The following is a 20694-nucleotide window of genomic DNA, read 5'->3' as shown; positions in this document are numbered from 1 at the left end:
TGCCAGCCAATCTTGTTCATTTAGATATCGTTGACTTTGACATTATATTGGGCATGGATTGGTTAGATTACAACCGTGCCATGCTGAATTGTCATTAGAAGATTGTTATTATTAAGGCTACTTAGCTCATGTAGTAATGATTGAGGACACTTATGCTCGCATAGAAGACGTTCAAGTAGTCAGACATTTTCCTGATGTTTTTCCCGATGACTTACCTGGTCTACCACTGGATCGTGAAGTAGAGTTCACTATCGACCTAATTCGAGGTACCAATCCTATTTTTCTAACTCCTTATCGTACGACTCCTGTAGAGTTAAGGGAATTAAAAACTCAGTTGCAAGAACTTGTTGAAAATGGGTTTATTTAGCCAAGCACTTCCCCTTGGGGAGCTGTAGTCTTGTTTGTAAGGAAGAAAGATGGAACTTTGAGGCTATGTATCGATTACAAGCAATTGAATCGGGTAATGGTTAAAAACTGTTATTCGTTGCCTCGTATCGATGATCTTTTTTATCAGCTTCGTTGTGCTTATGTCTTCTTGAAAATCAATCTAAGGTCTGCCTATTATCAATTGAAGATCAGAAGTGATGATGTTCTGAAAACAGCATTCCGAACTCAATATGGTTTCTTATGATGCCATTCGAGTAAACTAATGCTCCAACAGCTTTTATGGACCTGATTTATCGAATATTCCGTCTGTACCTTGATAGATTCATAATTATCTTCATTCATGACATTCTGGTGTATTCTAAGAACGAGGCTGACCATGCTAGGAATCTACGTCTAGTTTTGAAGAAGCTAAGGGAGAATCAACTGTACACTAAGTTTAGTAAGTGCCAGTTATGGCTGGATCAGGTGTCATTCTTAGGACACGTGATATCAGCTCAGGGTGTTCTCGTAGATCCCCAAAAAGTAGTAACAATGGAAAACTAGGAGCAACCTCAGACTATCACTGAAGTTAGAAGTTTTCTTGGTCTTGCGGGTTTCTATTGACGTTTTATGAAAGATTTCTCAACTATAGCCCTGCCTTTGACAAAGTTGACCAGGAAATGAGTTAATGTTGAATGGAGTGATGACTGTGAATGGAGTTTTCAACAGTTGAAGTATTGTCTCACTCATGCACCTGTTTTGGCATTTCCCGATGACAGTGGGAATTTCGAGATCTATAGTGATGCCACTTTAAATGGTCTGGGTTGCGTGCTGACGTAGTATAGAAAGGTGATTGTGTATGCTTCACGCCAATTAAAACCCCATGAAATGAATTATCATACTCATGATCTCAAGTTGGTAACTATTGTTTTCGCTTTGAAAATTTGGCAACACTATCTTTATGGGGAAACATGTTGAATCTTCACATAAGAGCCTCAAGTATATCTTCACTCAGAAAGAACTTAAACTCCGGTAGTGTAGATGGATGAAGTTGATCAACGATTATAACTGCATTATTGAATACCATCCTGGTCGTGCGAATACTATAGCAGATGCTCTTAGTAGGAAATCTCACGGTCAACTTAATGCTCATTATGCATGTTGTGTTCCTTTTCTGACCGACCTAAGATCCACTGGAGTAGTTTTGGGAACGGATCAACAGGGAGCCTTACTTGCCAACTTTCAAGTTAGACCTATTTTATTGGATTGTGTTTCTTGAGGCTCAGATGAATGACTCTGAATCCCATAAGTTATGACTCTAAATCCCATAAGTTAAAGCAAGCGGTGTTAAGTGGTAATAGGGGAGCTCTAAGGATTCGAATGCCTAATTGTATGCTCATGCAAGGCGATCGGATGTATGTACCTAAGGTGGAAGAACTGAAGAAAGAAATACTCGATGATGAGCATATTTCAGCTTATGCAATGCATCCTGGAGGCACTAAGTTGTATCATACTATCTGACATTTCTACTACTGGCCAGGAATGAAGAGTGAGTGCTAAATACGTGAGTCGTTGTTCGGTCTGTCAGCAGGTCAAGGCAGAAAGAAAAAAACCATTTGGGTTGTTACAGCCACTTCCCATACCCCAGTGAAAATGGGAAGATATCACAATGGATTTCGTGTACAAGTTGCCTCGTACACGTAATGGCTATAACGGTATTTGGGTGATAGTAGATCGACTTACCAAGTTAACGCACTTCATACCTGTTTGTGAAAACTATTCGCTAAGTCAGTTGGCCTAACTCTTCATCTCTGGAATCGTCAAGTATAATGGTGTTCCAGTTAGTATCATCTCTAATCGGGACCCCAGATTTACTTTGAAATTTTGGGTAGCATTTCAAGAAGCTCTCGATTCGAAATTACTCTACAGCACTGACTATCATCCTCAAACCGATGGGCAATCAGAGAGAACTATTCAGACGTTGTGAGACATGCTAAGATCTTCAGTCCTACAGTTCGAAGATGTATGGCACAAACGCTTTCCTTTGATAGAATTCGCCTACAACAACAGCTTTCACTCCAGCTGAGGCGCTTTATAGGAAACCATGTTGTCAACCATTATGTTGGTTCGAGGTAGGCGAAAGAGTTTTAGTGGGCCCTGAGATTGTGGATGAGACGACATAGAATATTCAGGTGATAAAGGCTAACCTGAAAGCAGTGCAGGATCGGCAAAAAAGTATAGCTGACAAACATTCGACAGACAAAGTATATAAGGATAGAGATTGGGTATTCTTAAAGTTGTCACCATGGAAAGGCATTGTACGTTTTGGGAAGAAAGGAAAGCTAAGTTCTCGTTACATCAGATCATTGAGCGAGTATGTGAAATTGCTTACCAACTTGATCTACCTCCAGAGTTGTTAAAGGTGCATAATGTGTTCCACGTGTCAATGCAACGAAGATATGTCTCTGATCCGTCACATGTAATTCCTCCTCAGCCGTTAGAGATTAATCCATATTTGACTGATGATGAGGTTCTAGTGACAATTCTTGACAGGAAAGACAAAGTTCTCAGTAACAAGACCGTTCTATGGTGAAAGTCTTATGGAGAAACCACTATGTTGAGGAAGCCACTTGGGAGACAGAGGAGCGTATGTGAGATCTTTATTCACGCTTGTTCTTTGATTATGATCTGTAGTAATGTTGAAATTTCAAGGACGAAATTTTCTTAAAGGGGTAGATTGTGATGACCCGTCCCTAATTTTCTATGTAATTTTATCCCCAATTGTGTAAAGTGACGTTTATGTCCTTTTTGGTAAAAATGGAAACTGACGTGGACATACTTATTTGGCTTTTAAATTATTTAGTGCTCGTCTTTACGAACTCGTGAATGCCAGTTAGACCCGAATCGGATCTATAACGAAAAAGTTACGCTCAATCAAAGTACATTAACAACGGGTAAAAATGTACACACGTGTGTTAATGTATCAGTGTTGGAAACATTGTTTTTGATAAGGAGACGGATTTTTATGTATGATTTATTGTACAAAATGTGAAAAACCTTATCATTTTCTTCTTTTAAAACTATTTCGTGTGCCGTCAAAACCCTTATATTCACTCATTTTCCCCTAAAACCCTCATAACCAATCAACACACTCCCTCAAATCCTTCACCCAATCAAAATCACTCCTCACACCTCTCCCTAATCGAAAACTGCTCCATCACTCTCTCTTTCTCTCTTTCTCTTTCTCTTCTCATTCTCTCTCACCGAAACTTTCCCTTTCCCTGCAAACTTCTAGAACAACATCAAAACTTCACAGATAGAGCTCACAAACTCCACCATTGTACTCCTCTCGAACCCACGAACTCAGCCATACTAGAAATGACCGAGTTTTGACTCACCAACTCGGAAGGTCCGACCCAGTGAGTTTTCCTTCGACGAGTTTTAGGCCGAGTTACAAGGTTTTAGGACGTGGGGAAGTTTCTACACAACTTCCTAGGGTCCCTAGACTAAGTTTGGAGTCAAGTTGACATCAAAGCAAGCGAGTTCGAGGAGTCTAGTTTTAGGCTAAGACTTTTGAGGCATTTTCAGGCCATTTCCCGTCCATTTTTGGACTTTCGAGGCATTTTCAGGCCATTTCCCATCCATTTCATGTGATTGTAGCACTACATCATACTTATACATTACACCCCAGTCCTGTTCATGTCAGAAACTATCTGCATGAACTCGTGTGCTAGCATAGATTGATGAGCAACCTGTTTTCATTATGCTATTGTTGTGATATCGTAGTTTGGCGTATTTCTAGCATTATTATTATTATTGAGATATTGTAGTTTGGCGTATTATGGCATTATTGTTATTTACTGTTGTTTTCATACTTATACGTAGTATGATTTTTCTAGAAACTATACATGTTTTACAGCAAGGGGTTAGTATATTCGAAAAATAAATGTGTTTTATAAACCTTTGTTTTTGTGCCCATTCACCCTTCTGTTTTTCGCCCCTCTAGGTCTTAGATAGCTGAATTCTCTATGGCATACAAGGAAACTCCAGCAGATTCTGACATATCTAAATAAATGTAGGGTCTTTTCCTGATTGTGTATTAAGCACTTTAATTACAAAATACTAAACACTTCACTACCCTCATAATTACAAAATACTAAACACTTCACTACCCTCATTAACTGTTGGTTCCATTTCAAAAAAAATATACTATTAATTGAAATTTTTAAAATTAATGTAGTTAATTTCCAAGAGACGTGTTAATAAAGGCTTATTTGGTTGATATTTGGGCTATGATACTTTCTAGTTGGTGAAGTTTATCTTCACTCATCGTCAAAGTAATTCTGCAGCCCATTTAATACCTTAGCAAAAGATGTAAATGTTTCTATTCGAATTTAATTGATTAATATAATTCTAATCTTACGAAAATAAAATTAAAATAGTTAATTGTTACAACCATAATAAAAGGTCAAATCTGTTCAAATATCAAATATTGTTAAAAGACAAAATCCCTAGTTGTCAGCGGGTTCGGGGTTCTCTCTAGGTGAGAGATTTTTACTTGCATTTGGGATTCTGGAGCTTATTAGCTCGATCCCTTGCAAATTTCTGGGGATATTAGCTCAATTACAACCACGCTTTCTCCAAACTTTCCTTTCACAAAGTGCATGCTTTATTAATAATCTTTTGACGATCGTAAACACCATTTCTTTCCCTTCGATTGGTGTTGGAGTTGGAATTGAACTTGTTAGCAATTTTAGGCCACAAGACCTTTTTATTTTGATTTTTAAGAACGACACCATCTTTGCGAGTAGAAACCCATACCAAGCACAAAGCAACATCTTCATCATTGGACTAATTAGGTCCTCTAATATCATTTCTCGCCATCTTGAACATTTTGAAAATGGGAAGAATTAGTTTTGGAAGTCAGTAAGAAAGAAAAAAAATAGAAGAATTCTAAAAGGAAAGTAAATTATGTGTGGATGTTTGAACAAATACATCGGTAGTTCTTGAGTTTTTAGGTGAATTTTGATTTAAATAATTTTTTAATTATTTTTAGCCGGATTTAATTTAGGCCATTATATCTTTTCTTTTACCATTATATTTGATCATATTCAATCACAGTCATTAGATTTAAGGTATTTATAAATTTTATATTGAAAAAAATAAGTTTGAATCTGAACCATTAAATCAACCAATGGTTCAATCACGTGGTTCATTGGATCGGAAAATAGTCGTTGGGCTCCGAAATTGGTGGTTGACAAAGCTGTCGGCGGTGGGTCCCACCCGCTACAACTTTGCTGCATGTCAAGCTTGAGGTGTGTCAGATCACCCCATTGGGAGAAAAAGTTGGCACGTCTACGCGCATTGGTGTGACACCGCCAGTTTTTTTGGGCTAAGTTTGGCCCAATTTTAAGTTAGGTAAACGTCCTTTTGATCATCTGAATTATTACTCAAGTTAAAATTGACCACCTAAACTATTTTTCCCATTTTCAATAAGCCAATTGACCCCTCACCATCATATTCGAATAAATATCATTCACTTTATCATCAAATACTAGCACGTGATTACTCTTAAGGATAAAATCGTTCTCATCTGTCATCCCTTTTATCCCCTCCAAAACCTAACGATGAAAGATCGATGGTACATACATCTTCTGATTTTTCCTAAGATCCACATCAAAGCTTGCGGCCAAGCAGGAAGATGTTACATACTTGGATGTGTGCTCTCTCCCACATATATGTTCTCCTCTGTGTGTCTAAAACCTAACAGTTGGGCCTCTAGCAACATATGAAGCAAAAAGTTTTCAAGGATAGCCATGATTTGATGCGCAATTTACTTGAGTATTTACACACACAAGAGTCAATGTTGCAATCCTAATTTCATTAAGAGTGGGAATGTTTAAATTCTAGTAGATTATGTATTCCTATAAGATCTAGAAGATTTTTCTCGTACAACTTGTACTACTTAAAGAATAAGTTTCTCCCGCTCTCCCTTTTATTAGTATAAATACACACAAGACATGAGAAATATAAACCGCATAATTCCTCAAGCCTTTCTCTCTGTTACCCTTGCTGCCAGATCTTTCCCTCTCTATTCGCACAGTAAAATTAGGCCTACAACAACTTGCTTTTTATTGTTACATTGAGGGGCATCTTGGGCAAGGTAATATTTTGAGAAAGGTCAAAACGGTAAGAAAAATGTGAACTACTCGAAAACTGAAATTAGAGACTTGAAATTGGGCTCCACGTAGCATCTAAAGAATACGTGCCAAAATAAAAGACAATCAGAGAGTGGAGCTCAAGTAGTCCTCATTGTATCCAAGCAGTTCCTCTGGTCAATTTCCGTGCGCGAAGGGATTTTCAGCTTTTATTTTTTTTGTTTTTCTTTTTGAATGGTCGAATGATGTGACTGCTCTCACTAGTACTTGTAATTTGACGCGGTTTCTACGCGTACGCGGGATGTGAGCTCATCCTCTCACACGTTGACCCGCCACGTAGCATTCTCCCGTCCCCATCTTGCACTATCTCAAGCCTGGTAAATGGGTTGTGTCTGTCGTATTCATATCGTTTCGTATAACACATATTATCTTAACGGATCGTGTCGTGTCACACCCGTTATCTTAACGGGTCCTTAACAGGTCGGGTCACTTTACCCAACGGGTCAAGTAACCCGACTCGTTATGATCCGCTATAACCCGTTAAGAAAAATGTATTTTTTTCTTAAATTTTCACATACCACACATTGCCACATAAATATTACTTTAAAACATTAAAACACATTTGTCATTTAAGTATTTGTTTGGGCCCAAAATAATATTGTTGGGCCGAGCAGCAGGATGTACTCGGCCCAAGGCTGTGTCAAATACTATGGGCCGAATGATAAATCCCGGGCCAGTTGGCAAGGTCGGACAAGTCCTATCCTAAGTAGTCCAGATAAACAGAAAGGGTCGAGGAAGTCCTGGTACGACCTGGATTCCCAACCGGCAAAGAATAAAGCCTCGAAAGGGGGGAAAGTTCAGAAACCCAGTGGGAATGGGTGTGTTCGAGTTAGAGTTGAAACGGGACAAGGACTCCCAATCCAGATCACGATGCAAATCGGTCTCAAGGAATGAGGTGCTATAAATACAAGAAATCACGCAACAGAAAAACCCCTTCAATCCAGCATACAATTGCCCTGCGCAAAACCTCTCAAATACCTTGAGATTTTTCATTTTCTTTTTCTGCCGATACACCTTCAGTTTGGATAAACAGCACTGTGGAGGCACCCGGCGAGCACCTTCAGTTTGGATAAACAGCACTGCGTCGAGGCCGACCGGTTACCTATCTAAGTCTCGGCCGAGAAGGGTTTTTGAACCCTTGTTGGTAGAGGTCACCTTGCTAGCCTTCTCGGCGTAGTCAGGTGTTACGAATTGTGTTGCCTGGCGTACTGGACGCCGAGTGATTTTATGATTGGATACTCGCAAGTAAGTTTCAGGGTTCGGCATTCCGACTGCCGAACTACATTTACCATCAAGACATACATCACATTTGAGTACCTGTGCCCATATAGTTTGGTCTCGATTCGGCATGCTTATACTCTTACGAATATAATCACAATGACGGAATCGGACTTCGACGATTTGTGAACTCCGCAGAATTAGTAGCCTTGTCTTCAGGCTATAGAGCCTAGAGACCGAGAGTGTTCCTTCCTCGGTCGCAATCACAAGATAGAGAAGTCAACAACGCGCTCAACGCGACATCAGCAAAATTTACTCCTCGGCCAAGCTCGGCCGACGAGTTGGCACGCCCCGCATTCAACCGAAGGACGTAGTTAGCTTATTAGTTACTCGGCCTGCGCGCCATGTAGGTTTTTGTAATTTTAGAGTCAACAGTATTACATCTACACTTGAAAATAAGAGCCTAATAAACAAACATCTATACAATACTAGTCTATCACAAAATATTAAATGTGCAAGGATATGCAAAATGAAAAAGTTTTTGTTTTCAAGGTTGTGAAGCCTTTCTCAAAAGTTTAAACTTTGCCAATAGAACTCAAAGCTTGCATGTTATTCCTTTTACAAAATCCTCAATTTTCATCGATCATCATGACATAAGATTTTGTGGTATCTACTAATGTAAATATTTTAAATTGAAGATCAAATTCATTCATTGTATTCATATACGGTCAAGAAGTGTAGCTGTAAAAAATCATCAAAATCGGAGTTAAAATAACCGTTAAATAGTGATTTTTCGTTAATAACCGTTGAAAAGTTTTATTCCGGTACTTGATCTCTGAATGTTTGTTTTTTGCAATTTTTGGTGTATACGATCTTGAAGCATATACAAACAAGTTTGACGGTTTAATCGTTGAAATTATTTTCGTAAAATGTGTATCCCATCAAAACGATAGATTCACTAACACTTAGAATTTATTTATAATTTCATAAGTATAACATAAGATTTTTTGGTATCCACTAGAGTAAATATTTTAAATTGAAGATTGAATTCATTCATTGTATTCATTTAGGGTCAAGGAGTGTAGCTGTAAAAAATCATCAAAAGTAGAGTTAAAATAACCGTTACATCGTGATTTTTTGTTGATAACCGTTGAAACGTTTTGTCCAATTACTTGATCTCTGAAGGTTTGTTTTTTGCAATTTTTGGCATATGCGATCTCAAAGTATATAAAAACATGTTTGATGGTTGGATCGTTGAAATTAGTTTTGTAGAATGTGTATTCCATCAAAACAATAGATTCACTAATACTTAAGAGTTTATTTATACTTTCATTAAGTGTAACATAAGATTTTATGGTATCCACTAGTGTAAATATTTTAAATTGAAGATCGAGTTCATTCATTGTATTCATATAGGGTCAAGGAGTGTAGCTGTAAGAAAATCATCAAAATCGGAGTTAAAATAACCGTTAAATCGTGATTTTCCCTTGATAACCGTCGAAAAGTTTCGTCTCTTTACTTGATCTCTGAATGTTTGTTTTTTGTGATTTTAGCGTATGCAATCTCGAAGCATATACAAACAAGTTTGACGGTTGGATTGTTGAAATTAATTTCGTAGAATGTGTATTCCATCAAAACAATAGATTCACTAATACTTAAAAGTTTATTCATACTTTCATTAAGTATAACATAAGATTTTGTAGTATCCACTAGTGTAAATATTTTAGACGATCGAGTTCATTCATTGTATTCACATAGGGTCAAGGAGCGTGGCTGTAAAAAATCATCAAAATCGGAGTTAAAATAACCGTAAAATCGTGATTTTTCAATGATAACCGTCGAAAACTTTTCTCCCGTTACTTAATCTCTGAATGTTGTTTTTTGTAATTTTTGGCATATGCGATTTTGAAGTATATACAAACATGTTTGATGATTGGATCGTTGAAACTAGTTTTGTAGAATGCGTATCTCATCAAAACAATAGATTCATTACCACTTAAGAGTTTGTTTATACTTTCATTACGTATAACATAAGATTTAGTGATATCCACTAGTGTAAATATTTTAAATTGAAGATCGAATTCATTCATTGTATTCATATAGGGTTAAGGAGTGTAGCTGTAAAAAATCATCAAAATCGGAGTTAAAATAACCGTTAAATCGTGATTTTTCGTTGGTAACCGTCAAAAAGTTTTGTCCCGTTACTTGATCTTTGAATGTTTGTTTTTTGTGATTTTTAGCCTATGTAATCTCGAAGCATATACAAACAAGTTTGACGGTTGGATCGTTGAAATTAGTTTCGTAGAATGCGTATCCCATCAAAATGATAAATTCACTAACACTTAAGAGTTTATTCATACTTTCATTAAGTATATAACATAAGATTTTGTGGTATCCACTAGTGTAAATATTTTAAATTGATGATCGAGTTCATTCATTCTATTCGTATAGGGTCAAGGAGTGTAGTTGTAAAAAAATCATCAAAATCAGCGTTAAAATAACCGTTAAATCATGATTTTTCATTGATAACCATCGAAAAGTTTTGTCCCATTACTTGAACGCTGAATGTTTGGTTTTTGCGATTTTTTGCTAATGCAATCTCGATGCATATACAAACAAGTTTGACGGTTGAATTATTCAAATTAGTTTCGTAGAATTTGCATCCCATCAAGTTCAATGGTGTGTGTATATGTATACTTATTAAGTAGATTTAAATTTATTTATTTTGTACGTATAACACTGAAGAAATGGAATGGTATGTATATTTAAGCCGATCCAGTGGTCACCAATTTTTAATATTTAATTTAATATATATATATATAATTATTATAGTTTTTAGGGGTATAAAATTGTTAAATTAATATATATATATATATATATATATAATTATTATAATATTTTTTTAGTGTCATAAAATTAATATTTTGCTTATCGTGTATCGTGTTACCCACGTGTATACCCAAACCAACCCGTTATCTTAACCGGTGCTTATTGGGTTACCCGATAATGATCCGATTCGTTATCGTGTCGACCCGAACACCTGTTAATTTCGTGTCGTGTCGTGTCGGGTTATCGGGTCGTGTTAAGAATTGCCAGACCTACTTATCGCATCTATTTCCTTTTCTGTCACTCACATGCCCTTTCCCCATTTGACTGTTCAATTCTCTCCTTTGCTAAATTTCTTTAGAATGACTTGCGTATGAGAATAACATTTGGCTACTCGAACGATGAATAAGAGTTTTTATTTGAAATTGTTCATTATTAATTTATAGAATTTTTTGTTTACATTCAAAATCATTTATATTAAAAATAGAGTTCTCTATAAAGATTTTTTTTTTTGCAAAAAATCAATTAAAATTAAAGTCATTTAGTCATTGAATTGTGTAAAAACTGATGCACGAAATTTATAAAAGCACTACAAACCGTCTACAATAGATTGAATAAATGACATTATGACATTAGTTTTAATTGATATTTTTCAAAGATCATATACACAGTGATTCATAATATAGAAATTTTATTTGAACCTGTATAACTTTTTTCTACACCAAACTTAAACTTTAAATGTGAATTATCTTTCTTACCATATTGCATAATTACCACCAAATCCATGATAAAATTAACAATGAAACTAAAATTTATCAATAAATTCACAGCCCATATTAAACTCTACCTTCACGCAATGTTTATCCTAGTTATTCCGGCTAAAACCTAAAGAGCTTTTGTAGGAAACAAGCTTTTTTTTATCAATGGATGGTGATTTTGAAGTTTTGAATCCTCCAACCAAAATATGAATTGTTTTATGCAACTTTTTTTTGTTTGATTTCAATTTTTTTTAGAGTTGAGAAGATTGGTTTTGGGTTTCAATTTACAACCATCAATGTTTGAAGTTGAAAAATATATATATTAGTTCTTTAATTAAAAATTATTCAATTTTATTTTCTAAATGGTGTAAAGATAAGTGTACATTTTTAATTGAGTTTGTGAGGGTAGATTAGGTAGTATATTTGTGTTTAAAGAGATATTAGTCATTTAATTAAAAATAATACGAGTTTAGAGAGTAAGTTGGTATAGAAAGACGTTATAAGGGTTCGAATAAAATTTCTCATCATAATAATGAATAGTTCCGATTATAAGCACAAAACTTTGTAATTATAACACGAAGAGTTTTGAGTAGGAAATCTTAATCATCCTTGAATAGCCAAGCATTATTCTACATATAATGAATTCATGCTACGTGACATCCTTGTTCACTGATACCTTTTATATAAAAAAATTTCTTTACATTGTAATACAACATTACCATGGGTAGAACAAAAGGATGAAAAATAGGCGGTGGTGTTTTTGTAAACAAGTTAAAGTTTTGGTGTATTGGTAGTTCATAAATATGATAAAATTTGTGCCAATATCGTAAATAAGTTGAACTTGGGTGACACTAGAAACAATTTCTTTATTCCTTGAGATCAATTGTTGGAACCAAATTTGCTCATTGTCGTGGACAGAAGAGTCACACAAATCCGACTACTTGTAAGAAAGCAAACGATCGTGGTTAGCTTAGGGTACTGATGGAGAACTGACAAAACGTTCTCCGACAGTCAAGTTAGTAAACAATGTAAGACTCAAGCAGTGGGTAAGAGAATTAGCAAAGAGTGTATTATTCGATAATCGTGCTACCAGAGATATGCCCTAGATGAGGGTATTTATACTAGTCGGAAGAGGGACCTTTTAGACTATAGACTGAATATTAAATCGGGAGAATCTAAGAGGATATCTAAAGATAGATATTGTTTCCTCTTAGGAGTGTGATTGCTTGTGGCGCACATCAATCCCTAAATTGTAAGAATCTTTAAGAATATAAGAAACCTGTCTGATTCCCAAATCAAATAAGGTTTTCGTGTCTTGCAGAGCAAGAATGGTCAATCTCAACAAAGCTGGTGGACTTCGCCTACCTTTCGGAGTACAAGAAGATGCGGTGGCATCACTGGTCTGTTTGAGTAGCTTAATCTGATAGGAACTGTTGAGTCCATGATCAGACTTATGAAGTACACGTATTTCGATCCGTCTTACTCTGGCCCTGAAAAATCATGGTCCTACAATCAATTGTTTCTTAATTTTAAATGTTTAGCCAACTATTTCTTAACCTTTCGAAAATTTTAAGATTATGAAACAGTTGTCGGTGCCAAAAAAAACATTAACTTATTTATGATACTGTCACTGCACTCAAACTTTAACTTATTTATGAAAATGTAACCACACTCAAACTTCAACTTATTTATGAAAGTGCCACCTCCTATTTTTTTTTTTTCTTATTATTAATAAAAGTCTATTGCCATTTTTTCATTAAACTTTTGTTATGTTAATCCTTTTTCATTAAACGCCCTTCGCCACTAACTGTTAGGCTGAGATATCACTATGATGATAAACTACCTATTTCACGTATGTTACTTTCAATTACTACAAGTAGGTACTCAACGACAAGACCACCTTTCCAAGAAGGAGACATAGCATGCCAGTGTGAAGATTCAATAGCCCATGCAAAGTCATCCTTCCTAACGTTAGGCTCAATTTCTCCAAGTACAAACACTCAATGGATAATGTGATATGGAACTATGTGGCTAAAACTTTTGACACACCCCGACCGAGATCAGGGCGTGCTGGCCGTCACACGGAGGTGACGTAACCATGTGCACGTGCGGAAGCTAATAAAATAGTAATATAAAAAGTACGAATAATTAAAAACTAGCATACAAAGTACTAAAAACAAGTGCTAGCATAAGTGAGACGCTAAGTTCAGAGCATTAAGTCTACAGCAGTCCAAAGAAAAATGATTCGACAATAGTACACCCGAAGGTGACCCTACGCTGGTGAGCGTCTGTCAGAAATGCCGGGAAAGCCCTCTGGGAAACCACCGAATCTGCTAAGCAACTAGAACCTGGAGGGGCGCAAAACAAAAGCGTGAGTGGGCAAAAACAAAGCTTTTCGAAAACCATTTAGAAAATACATTCTAACCCCTCGCCGTAAAACCTGTATACTTCCCAGAAAATAAACATATATACGTATGTATAGATATGCTAATCATGCTCAAGAATATGCCATGTCAAAATCTCATAATGAAATGCAAGTGCTCAGGTATAAATCATAACAATAACATATAATCTGGCAGCCGGAGTCACCTAACGTGACCTGTACGGCTGCATGTAGAGCTCAAATCTCAAACACAATAACTGAACCTGCCCACGAGTCGGAACCACCTAAAGTGGTCTGTACGACAGGCCTGGGTGTAATTCATATATACGCTCTAGTGCTACGATCACGTGAAGGCTGTGTGAATAATCGCGGGTCACCTACGAGTCAGAACCACCTAATGTGGTCTGTACGACAGGACTGTGCACCTAACTTGGATCCAAGCTGAGCGTGTGGTGCGGGAGGTGAACATCACGTGAAGGACTGTGCCCTACTCTAGGCGGGAGCACTAACACCGGGGGTGCAGGTTATGAGCTCTCTAAGCATCTCAAACCACTACTGAAATATAAACATGAATAACACTTACCTGGCACTTACCTGTGCGTCCACAGCACCCAATATGCATATGTATATATATATATATGCAACTACTAATGCAACTAACGATGCATGACTAAGGATAATGTAATGCATGGCATATAACTGATAACCATTTAATCAATTTCTGGGAAAAATATAGTATATAGGTATATACGGAAAACCAAAAGCCCACTCACTGGTATGTGGAAGGGTCGTAGCCCCCCTGCCTCGAGTGACCACGCTCGTCCTCGGGATACGTATCACCTATATGCGAAACAACTATAAAAACGTTAATTTTAAAGCACATAACCAACTTCTCGTAATAACTTCTCATACATTGCTTAAATTGGACAAATGAATATACCAATGTGCTCTACACAACCTCAGGATCACACCCAAATTTTAGAAAAAATTTCCACCGCCGCACGCGCCCCCACGCGCCGGCCACGCGCAGGCACGTGTCTGGCACGCTGACGGCGTCAACTGACGCCGTAAGGAATATTCCGTTAGTTCTAACGGATTCCGTTAACGGCGTCAGGAATATTCCGTCAGACTTGACGGAATATTCCGTCTCCTTCCCCGGCGAACCTCCGGCGCCGTCGCCGGCGCCGGAAAACTGGAAAAACTTCAAACGTTGATATCTCGTCCGTTTTTCACCCAAATTTCACGATTTTTGTACCAAAATGATGCTTAGACCTAGGAGAACATAAATATACCACTTTTAAGGGATAAAAATCACGAGATCTCACCTGTCACCACACTCCAATTCCGGCCAACTTCAAACACGGCGATTCCAACGTCCAATTCCTTCAAACAAACTTCTCCGAGACTCCTTGGGACCTCACCAAGCTACCTACAAGCTTCATTTTACGTTTGCATGAATAGTACCTCAAAACTGACTTCGTGAAATCGACGTGAAAATGGTGGTTTTCTTACTTGAAAATGGCACTGTTGTACTCCTCTCAGCCTCACGAGCTCGACTATGGTCTTGGTTCCCTCGATCTGTGGGTGTTTGCTGGGTTTTAGGTGTGTGTCCGTACGTTTTAGAAGGAAGAGGAAGGAAAAAGGGGACTCGGGAGAGAGACAGGGAAAGAGACAGAGGGTTAGGGAGAGTGACAGTGTGAGTGTGTGGCCTAACACATGCCAACACCATACAAAACAACCAATAAACGTAAAAGAAACTAACTAGGGGCAAAGTAGTCATTTCACACGTGAGTTTTCGATATTTTCGGGACGGGATGTCACAACAACCAAATAACAACCCCTAGTGGTCAAAGAACAACCGAGGATACAAATCCCTCATCCGATCTTCTGTTTCCCACGTAGCTTCCTCGACTGAATGATTCCTCCACAAAACTTTCACTAAGTTCACCGTCTTGTTCCTCAGAACTTTTTCTTTCCAATCAATGATCGTCACCGGTTCCTCGTCATAAGTCAAATCTGGATTAATCTCTAACGGTTGAGGAGGTATCACGTGAGACGGATCAGCAACATAATGTCGAAGCATAGACACGTGAAAAACGTTACGCACTCTAGCCAACTCCGGAGGTAACTCCAACCTGTAAGCTACCTCACCAACTCACTCTGTGACCATGTATGGTCCGATGTACCTGAGACTCAACTTACCCTTCTTTCCAAACCGCACGACTCCTCTCCACGGTGAAAGCTTCAGAAATACCCAATCTCCGACTTCATACACTCTGTCCGTAGCATGTCGATCTGCTAAACTCTTCTGCCTATCCTGGGCTGCTTTCAGGTTAGACTTAATTACCTGAACATTCTGAGTAGTCTCCTCAACAATCTCCGGACCCACTAAAACTCTTTCTCCAACCTCTGACCAACACAACGGTGTGCAACAAGATCTACCATACAATGCCTCAAATGGCGCCATGCCGATACTCGAATGAAAGCTGTTGTTGTAGGCAAATTCCATCAAATCCAACCGCTGGTGCCAAGCATCACCAAACTGTAACACCGAAGCTCACAACATATCCTCCAAAGTCTGAATAGTTCTCTCTGACTGTCCGTCCGTCTGTGGATGATACGCCGTACTGTAAAGCAGTCTCGTGCCCAAAGCTTCCTGAAAAGCCACCCAAAACTTCGATGTAAATCGTGGATCACGATCCGAGACAATACTCACAGGGACACCATGGTACTTCACAATCTTCAAAATAAACAACTCCGCTAAGCGGCCCAAAGAATACTTCTCTCTCACTGGAATAAAATGTGCCGACTTAGTGAGCCGGTCAACGATCACCCAAATGCTGTCAAAGCCATTATGTGTACGCGGTAGCTTGTACACAAAATCCATAGTGATATTTTCCCATTTCCACTCTGGAACGGGAAGCGGCTGCAACAACCCAAACGGCTTCTTCCTTTCCGCTTTAACCTGCTGACAAACAGCACACCTGCTCACATACTCATCTATCTCCCTCTTCATACCCGGCCAATAATAAAATGGTCGAATGGTATGATACATCTTAGTAGCTCCTGGATGCATGGCGTAAGCCGAAATATGTGCTTCATCGAGAATTTCTTTCTTCAAATCTACATTATTAGGCACGAACATTCTACCCTCTTGCATCAACATGCCATCCGAATCACGAACTCTGAGGTCTCTCCTCCTTCCTCGATCTCGAGCTTGAATTAGTTCTTGGGTCTCCCTATCAGCTACCTGAGCTTCAAGCACCCGATCAACTAAAATTGGCCTAACTTGAAAATTAGCAAGTAACGCCACTTCTCGATCTTCTGCTTCTAACCTCACTCCCGTAGCACGCAAGTCCGCCAAAAGAGGAATACGACTAGCGTACAACGCATTGATACGGCCCTGAGACTTCCTGCTAAGTGCATCGGCCACTACATTTGCACGACCAGGGTGATAATCAATCATGCAGTTGTAATCGCTGAGCAACTCCATCCACCTCCGTTGACGAAGATTAAGTTCCTTCTGAGTAAAAAGATACTGAAGACTCTTATGATCTGTAAAGATCCTACATTTCTCTCCATAAAGATAGTGTCTCCACAACTTCAACGCAAAGATGACAGCGGCCAACCCTAAATCATATGTAGGGTAATTCAACTCATAAGGTTTCAACTGCCGTGAAGCATAAGCAATCACCCTACCATGCTGCATCAACACACATCCCAGACCATTCAACGAAGCATCACTATAAACCTTGAAATCACCACTATCGTCCGGGAGTGCTAAAACAGGTGCATGAGTGAGACAATGCTTCAACTGCTGGAAACTCTGCTCACACTTATCATCCCACTCAAATTTAACGTCTTTCCTTGTTAATCTCGTCAGTGGTAAAGCAATTACGGAGAAATCCTTGACAAAACGCCGATAATACCCCGCCAAACCAAGGAAACTTTTCACCTCATTGACAGTTCGCGGTTGCTCCCAGTTCTCCACAACTGCGACCTTCTTAGGGTCAACCAAAATACCCTGAGCAGAAATGACGTGCCCCAAAAACGCAACTTGATCTAACCAAAACTGGCACTTGCTAAACTTAGCATACAATTGGTGTTCCCTCAACCTCTTCAACACCAAAGTAAGATGTCGAACATGCTCCGCCTTCGACTTAGAATACACCAGAATGTCGTCGATGAAAACAGTAACAAATCTATCCAAATATGGCTGGAACACCCGGTTCATTAAATCCATAAAAGCAGCTGGTGCATTCGTCAACCCAAATGGCATAACCAGAAACTCGTAATGACCGTAACGAGTCCTGAATGCCGTCCTAGAAACGTCATCCCGACTAATCTTCAACTGATAATATCCAGACCTCAAATCAATCTTGGAGAATACACAAGCACCTCGAAGTTGATCAAACAAATCGTCAATACGAGGCAATGGATAACGGTTTTTAATCATCACCCGATTCAATTGCCTATAGTCAATACACAGCCTCAAAGTTCCGTCTTTCTTTCTCACAAACAATACTGGAGCGCCCCAAGACGAAGTACTAGGCTGAATGAAACCCTTATCCACTAATTCCTGCAACTGAACTTTCAATTCCCTTAACTCCGCGGGAGCCATACGATAAGGAGTCAAAGAAATAGGATTAGTACCTGGAAGCAACTCAATAGTAAACTCCATGTCTCGATCTGGTGGTAAACTAGGTAAATCCTCGGGGAAAACATCGGGAAAGTGTCTGACCACCCTCACATCCTCAACTCTGCTAGGAACGGCCTCAACTAACACCACATGAGCTAGGTACCCCTGGCAACCTTTAGACAACAACTTTTTCGCTCGCAACGCCGAAATAACGCCATGTCTCACCCCACTCTGCTCACCCACAAAAGTAACCACAGGTAGTCCAGGATGATGAAATGTAACTATTTTCCCGTAACAATCAATATTGGCACGATAGAAATGCAACCAATCAGTACCCAGAATCACATCAAAATCAACAATATCTAACGGGATAAGATCGGCTGGCAAAACAACACCCTCAACTATCACTGGACATCCTGGGTACACACGATCTACAATACATCTCTCTCCTCTAGGCATAGCGAACTCTAAATCGTACCCTAGAGGTGTGGGGCGAGGTTGCGTCACTTGAGCAAATGTATGAGAAATCACAGAATGTGTAGCTCCGCAATCAATTAAGACTCTAGCAAAATAACCAAGAATGTTTAACGTACCCATAATCAAGTCCGGGTTGTTCTGAGCATCCTGCAGAGAAATATTGTGAATACGCCCCTGGCCCTGCTGTCGTCTGCCGCGACCTCTGCTCGCCTGACCACCGCGTCCCTGAGTACCACGCCCTTGACTGGGCTGACCCGACTGCCTCGAAGACCGTGCACTACTAGTGGCAATCTCTCCCTGCTGATATTGTCCTCCCTGGTACCACTGAGAACCACCGACTGAAGCTGGAGGATACGGCATATAGCCGCCAGAATACGGAGGATAACCACCCTGAGAATAGGGATCCTGGGGATACTGATACTGTCCCGGAGCATAAGGGACAGCATCACCCTGGTAGTGGTAGGCACCATCTCGACCTGCCTGGCCATAACTACTCGGACCCTGAATCTGCTGGATCGGTGCAGGTGGTGGCATGAAAGTCTGCTGCGGTTTCTGCTGCTGACTCTGGGGACAATTCGCAGCCCTATGTCCCATCTGCCTACATGTGAAGCAACCACTGCTGCCACGCCTGCACTCGCCGAAATGCCGGTTGTTACCTCTGCGGCAAACTGGAGCTCTGCCTCGACCACCATCACCCTGTCTCTGGCCTCGAGCACCACCAGAAAATCTACCTCCTCGTCCCTGTCCAGTGGCACTGAATCCACCACTAGAAGAACTCGAACTAGCACCACCCCTCTTGAAGTTCTGAGTCCTACGAGGCCCGAGCGACGCTTGACCTTTACCCTTGTCATCTTTCTTCTGATTGCCATCTTTTTCTTCTTCTTCACTCTCGCTCGACATGTTCTTAGAATCCTCAATTCTCAACAATATCTCGTAGAAATCCTGGTAAGTCTCACAGTGGGTAGTAGTCGCCATCGAACGCCACTTCTTCTTAGTACCTAGGCGGAAACGACGAAGCATCTCCGCCGGATTACCAGCGACGTCAGGATGGTAATGAGACAAATCAGTAAACCTGCGATAGTACTCATTAGCCGTCATCTTCCGCTGTCTCAGCTCGGTGAACTCCTGCTTCTTACGATCAATGTACTCAGGGGGCACAAACCTCCTCTTGAACAACTCTTTGAAAACGTTCCAATCAGTCCTCTCAACTGGAGTCAAACGGCGAAGCTCCTGCTCCCACCAAGCTGCAGACTCCGTACCCAGAAACCATGAGGTCGTCTCGACCCACCTCTCAACAGGAAGGTTCCGCTGATTGTGCAACACACGGAAAGTCTTCTCTATGTGCTCTAACCATCGCTCTGCGCCCTCGTGACCCTCATTACCTTCGAACTTATCCAATTTCAAATTGTACATAGTCTCCTGAGGAGTCTTCTGGGGAGGGCGGATCGCTGACTGAATGGCGGTAGCAATAGCTTCCCCCAACTGAGCAATATTGGGGAAACTAGACTCATCAGAGCGACGTGGTTCCCGACGAGGCAGCATAATTCTGACAGAAGACACCAAAACCATTAGAATACTCACAAAGACACAGGACTACCAAACCTAGGCTCTGATACCAAACTGACACACCCCGACCGAGATCAGGGTGTGCTGGCCGTCACACAGAGGTGACGTAACCATGTGCACATGCGGAAGCTAATAAAATAGTAATATAAAAAGTACGAATAATTAAAAACTAGCATACAAAGTACTAAAAACAAGTGCTAGCGTAAGTGAGACGCTAAGTTCAGAGCATTAAGTCTACATCAG

General features: G+C 39.6%; 1 protein-coding gene across 1 annotated transcript; it reads right to left on the bottom strand.

Annotated features, from left to right (window-relative positions):
- Window positions 1-17011: 17011 nt before the first annotated feature.
- On the bottom strand, window positions 17012-20454 carry LOC137744413 (uncharacterized). Its single transcript, XM_068484230.1, has 6 exons — window positions 19056-20454; window positions 18423-18788; window positions 18052-18167; window positions 17668-17793; window positions 17169-17472; window positions 17012-17019 (listed from the first exon to the last, which is right to left on the bottom strand). The coding sequence occupies exons 1-6, from the start codon at window positions 20452-20454 to the stop codon at window positions 17012-17014; spliced, it is 2319 nt and encodes a 772-aa protein (XP_068340331.1).
- Between the last annotated feature and the right edge of the window lie 240 nt (window positions 20455-20694).

The sequence above is a fragment of the Pyrus communis genome, chromosome 9, assembly GCF_963583255.1.
Source record: "Pyrus communis chromosome 9, drPyrComm1.1, whole genome shotgun sequence".
NCBI classification, from domain to species: Eukaryota; Viridiplantae; Streptophyta; class Magnoliopsida; order Rosales; family Rosaceae; genus Pyrus; species Pyrus communis.
This window is presented reverse-complemented; position numbering and strand designations above follow the sequence as displayed.

Bases quoted from the DNA above. Each gene is read 5' to 3' on its own strand.
- LOC137744413 (XM_068484230.1), bottom strand. From the start codon at position 20,454: ATGGTTTTGGTGTCTTCTGTCAGAATTATGCTGCCTCGTCGGGAACCA. The intron at 18,789-19,055 runs GTATTCACAATA...TTGTTTTGCCAG, and splicing joins ACGACAGCAGGGCCAGGGGC to CCGATCTTATCCCGTTAGAT. The intron at 17,473-17,667 runs GTAATTGCTTTA...GTGTTGATGCAG, and splicing joins GTTTTGTCAAGGATTTCTCC to CATGGTAGGGTGATTGCTTA.